The following is a 4,543-nucleotide window of genomic DNA, read 5'->3' as shown; positions in this document are numbered from 1 at the left end:
ACGCCCCAAACTACAGTAATTTGGTTTCCAGAGCTACAATAAGTTGTCTTTCTATATTCTTGCTCTATCCATCCGCATGGCTGACTCAGAGACAGCCTGACTGAGCTCATACCATGGACTACTAAACAACCACATGGCAGAGGATCTCCCCAACTTCCTCTGAAACCCATAGGACCCTCCTGCACTCTAACATTCAGTCCTTGGAGACCCTGCATTGTCTGTTATTGACTGTCTGGTCGATTAACAGCTCTCTAATAAATCCCCAAAAGGACAGTACTGATTTTTGGTTTCATCAGGGCTGAGAAACAATAAGGTTGATCTTTCCCATCATGGAATTCTTGACCTCACTTTTATATAAGGTTCCATGGAGAACAAGCCCTAAGCAGCACCCTCCATGGTCTCTGCATCAGTTCCTGCCTCCAGGTTCCTGCCCTGCTTGAGTTCCTGCCCTGACTTTCTTCAGAGATGAACAGTGATATGAAAGTTAAACCAAATAAGTTATTTTCCCCTTTGCCAGGGACCTTCTCTGGTACAGAGAAGAGAGTTGGAGGGTCTTTGCTGACAGGACAGCCTGTAAGGAAGATACAGAGTTGGCGGCAAGGAGGAGTGAGCCACGTGAGATGGTCAGGGGAATCTCAAAGCTGACTTTCTAGCAACAAGGTCTTCTGTCTCTGACTTGTTGGCCGCCAGGCCATTTTCACTCCTCTGACTGACTAGCAACCAAGTGTTTCTTTTCTTTTCTATTTTTTTTTAACATTTATTTATTTATAAGTACACTGTGGCTGTCTTCAGACATACCAGAAGAAGGCATCGGATCCCACTACAGATGGTTGTGAGCCACCATGTGGCTGCTGGGATTTGAACTCAGGACCTCTGGAAGAACAGTCAGTGCTCTTAACCGCTGAGCCATCTCTCCAGCCCCCAAGTGCTTCTTTATTTATGCCCGTTCCACAGAGTAAAGACAGACTAGTGATTATCCCAGTGGTGCGGAGTATTTGTTTCTCATTACATGTCCGGGGTTACGAGTTCAGTCACAATGAGAAAATAGAAACAGAACAGATTATTCTTATCAGCCCTGTAACTCCAATTCAAAGAATCTAAAGAATCTCTCTTCCAAAGTAAACACATTTACTATATGACAGCCTGCTTGTAGGCTGGCAGTGTTCGTTGTTTGAAAGCACTCCAGACAAACAGAAAATATCTGAGCCAGTCTTTTTTTTTATTTCTTTGAAAATGTTAGCATTTAACTTACCTCTGGGTGGCTTCAAGCCACCAGGACACACCCACACCCTTACTCTTCTCTTCAGCTCTTCTGCTGAAGACTTTGGCTTTCACAATGACAGGTTGCGTAGGGAGCTTTCCCTTCCCCAGAACTCTGTGGTAGCCCAATTGCACAACATCAAGGATGGAAGCAGCCCTGCTCTTGTTTTTTGCAGCACTGACACATGTCTGCTCCCTGAACAATGTCCATAATCTATCCAGGTTGACAGCTAGGCAGAAGCTCTGGCTCCTCTCCAAGTGGGATTGCCTCATACCAGCTTTCCCAAAGTAACCTGGATGATATCTGTCGTCGTGGTAACGCATGCCTCCAGCGTGGCTGTGGGCTCTTTGGTGCTTGCGGTGCTGACCGATGGGGCCGTGGCTGTGGCTCATGTGGCTCACGTGGCTCACGTGGCCCCTGAGTTTCCGGGTCCTTCTCAGTCTGAATGGCATGGTGTTGGTAGCAAATACTAATAACTAACTTTTTTACTGTATGTTTTAACATCTATGCTTTAAAGTAGGAAAATCTTCTTTTAGTCATTCTGTCTATTTACTGAGTTTTATTCCTTCAAGAGCGTACCCTGTATGACACCCTATTTTCAAACTATGTTTTTAGAGACCACTAGCCTATACTAAAGAGACCTTGAATCTGTGACCTGTTCTCCTGGTCAGTCAGGGTTTGTCAGTTGCCTCTGTTTGTCTTGCATCAATTGTGCTGCTTGAGTTTGCTCAGGGGCAGAGACCCCAGGCAGATTCCGGGAGTAATGGCCTCGTCTAGCTCTGCTTAACTGTGCTTAGTGATCTCCAGGGCATAAGGAAGATGTCCAAACAGTGGCCAGGTACAGTTAAGCTTAGGATTTTCCTAAAAAGGCTCAGGCATAGTTTTTCTCAGGAAGACATAAAAAGAATCATAATGCAGAAAGCCCCCAATGATATAGCAACCATAATAATATACAATACAGAGACCAAACCCCGAAGGTTAGAGAGAAGACAGCGGTTGTAGTGATCGGCTCAGCTCTGCTGGACCTGTGTCAAGCAGCTGTGTGGGCTCCATGACTCTCCATTTCCAGTGGGTATGGCTATGTCACCCTCTCTAGTTGATTTTGGTGATGGTGTTTCATCACAGCTGTAGAACCGGGACAAACACAGAAGCAGTTTAAATCATGACCATCTTTCCAGAGCTGGCTCTCCTCCTACCTGCCATGAACAATAGAACAAAAGCACAGACCTCAGAAACTTGCAGATATTTTTGAGTGGTGTAATGAAAGGACCCCCCCCCCTGAAAGCCTCACCTCTCAGGCTTTCCACCACAAGTAGGCAATCAAGCAATCAAAACAATTCTGCTCATAGCCTGCTCTAGTCTGCTCCCTGTTACCATAATAAGACATTCTAACCAAAAGCAACTTGGAGAGGAAAGAGTTTATTTCAGCTTACCAGCTCCAGTTCATCATTGATGGAAGTCAAGGTAGATGCTCAGGGCAGGAACTGAAGTAGAGATCATGGAGGAATGCTGCTTACTGCCTTGCTTCCTCTGGGTGCTCAGGTAAGTTTCTCATACACTTCAGGACCACCTTCAAAGGAATGACACCACCCACAGTGGGCTGGGCACCATTATATGAATCAACAATGAAGAAAATGTCCCACAGACATGTATGCCTACAGGCCAATCTGATGGGTGCAATTCCTCAATGGAAGTTCCCACTTTCCAGATGTATCAAGTTGATAACCAAAATAAACCATCATAGACTCCAAATCCCAATGCTTTCAGCCAACTTGATGCTAGATTATATATTAATCCCTGCAGTCAAATTACCTCTCAAGGGCAAGCAAGCTACACACATGGATATCTTCAAAGCCTGCAGCAGTCTCCCTTCTGAGGACCTACCTGACAGAGGCCCTGGTGATTTTCACTTATCTACTTCTATGGTGACTGCTTGATTGCTTACTTGTGTTGAAGAATTTGCTAAGGTATTTCCCACAGAAATTGGTTCATTATTTGTCCCAGTTCCTGTGTCACACAATCTGATGTTAAGAGAAAGTTTAGGCTAATTTACTGTATAGGAAATGTAACAGTCTGAGCTCTGTTACATTAAGGGTTTGCATGGAAAATTTCACAAGCTCTCTCTCTCTCTCTCTCTCTTTTGTGTGCGCGCGCGCGCGCGCGCGCGTGTGTGTGTGTGTGTGTGTGTGTGTGTGTGTGTGTGTGTGTGAGTTTGGGAAACCAAGACACTCATCTAAAACTTGTCACTGTCCTGTAAAGTTGATTAAGCACTTGCCACACAAGATTGAGGACCTGAGTTTGGTTCACAGAACCTACAGAAAAGTGAATCTTAGTAATGTCCATCTACAGGCCCAGCACTGAGAAGGCAGAGACAGGTCATCTAGAGGGTTCCATGGCCAGCCAGTCTAGCTGGAACAATTAAATCCGGGCTTAGTAAAAGAACCTATCTCAAAATAAACAACAACAACAACAACAACAACAAAAACAAAAACAAAAAAACAACAAAAACAAAAACAATGGAAAGAGGATTAAGGAAGATATCTGGATGTTTAGCAACCTGTAGCTCCACACATGATGGCATAGGTAAGCACACATGCATACATGAATAACACACATAACATCACTGTGATGGTTTGCATATGCTTGGCCCAGGGAGTGGCACTATTAGAAGGTGTGGCCTTGTTGGAGGAAGTGTGTCACTGTGGGGATGGGCTCGTAGCTGCCTGAGGATGCCCAGTCTGTTCTTAGCTTCCTTCAGATGAAGATGTAGAACTCTCAGCTCCTCCTGTATCATGCCTGCCTGGATGCTGCCATGTTCCTGCCCTGATGATAATGGACTGAACCTCTGAACTTGTAAGCCATCCCCAATTAAATGTTGTCCTTTATAAAACTTGCATTGGTCATGGCATCTGTTCACAACAATAAAACCCTAACTAAGACAATCACCAAAATGCAAAATGTTAAGTTTCCTATTGGGAAATTTTCATATCTCATGGTTGGTGATTTTGTAGGAGATAGATACTGACAATAATTTCTGTCTGTCTGTGATGACTGACCCCCAGTGACACAACTTGAACAGCTTGCAAAATAAAGCCTTCACTTGGGCAGCTTCCTTTACTTTGTTGCCCTGGGTTGAGCCTCCTGGATTCTGGTTCTTCTGCCTGCCATGGGAATGAAAGAGCCTACATACATCCTTTGGAAGGTCTAACAGCTATTAACTAAATGGCCTTGAGAAAAGTCTTTACTCACTCTGGACTTCTGTTGCCTCATCTGTGAAATGAA

At 44.6% G+C, this 4,543-nt stretch overlaps 1 protein-coding gene across 1 annotated transcript; it reads right to left on the bottom strand.

The window, feature by feature from the left end:
• Positions 1-1,248: 1,248 nt before the first annotated feature.
• On the bottom strand, positions 1,249-1,713 carry LOC116901081 (60S ribosomal protein L27a-like). The gene has a single exon (XM_032902646.1). The coding sequence runs from the start codon at positions 1,711-1,713 to the stop codon at positions 1,249-1,251; it is 465 nt and encodes a 154-aa protein (XP_032758537.1).
• Positions 1,714-4,543: the final 2,830 nt, after the last annotated feature.

This window comes from Rattus rattus, chromosome 5 (assembly GCF_011064425.1).
Source record: "Rattus rattus isolate New Zealand chromosome 5, Rrattus_CSIRO_v1, whole genome shotgun sequence".
In the NCBI taxonomy this organism is placed as follows: domain Eukaryota; kingdom Metazoa; phylum Chordata; class Mammalia; order Rodentia; family Muridae; genus Rattus; species Rattus rattus.
The sequence above is the reverse complement of the archived record's forward strand: the minus strand, read 5'-3'. Positions and strand labels throughout refer to the sequence as shown.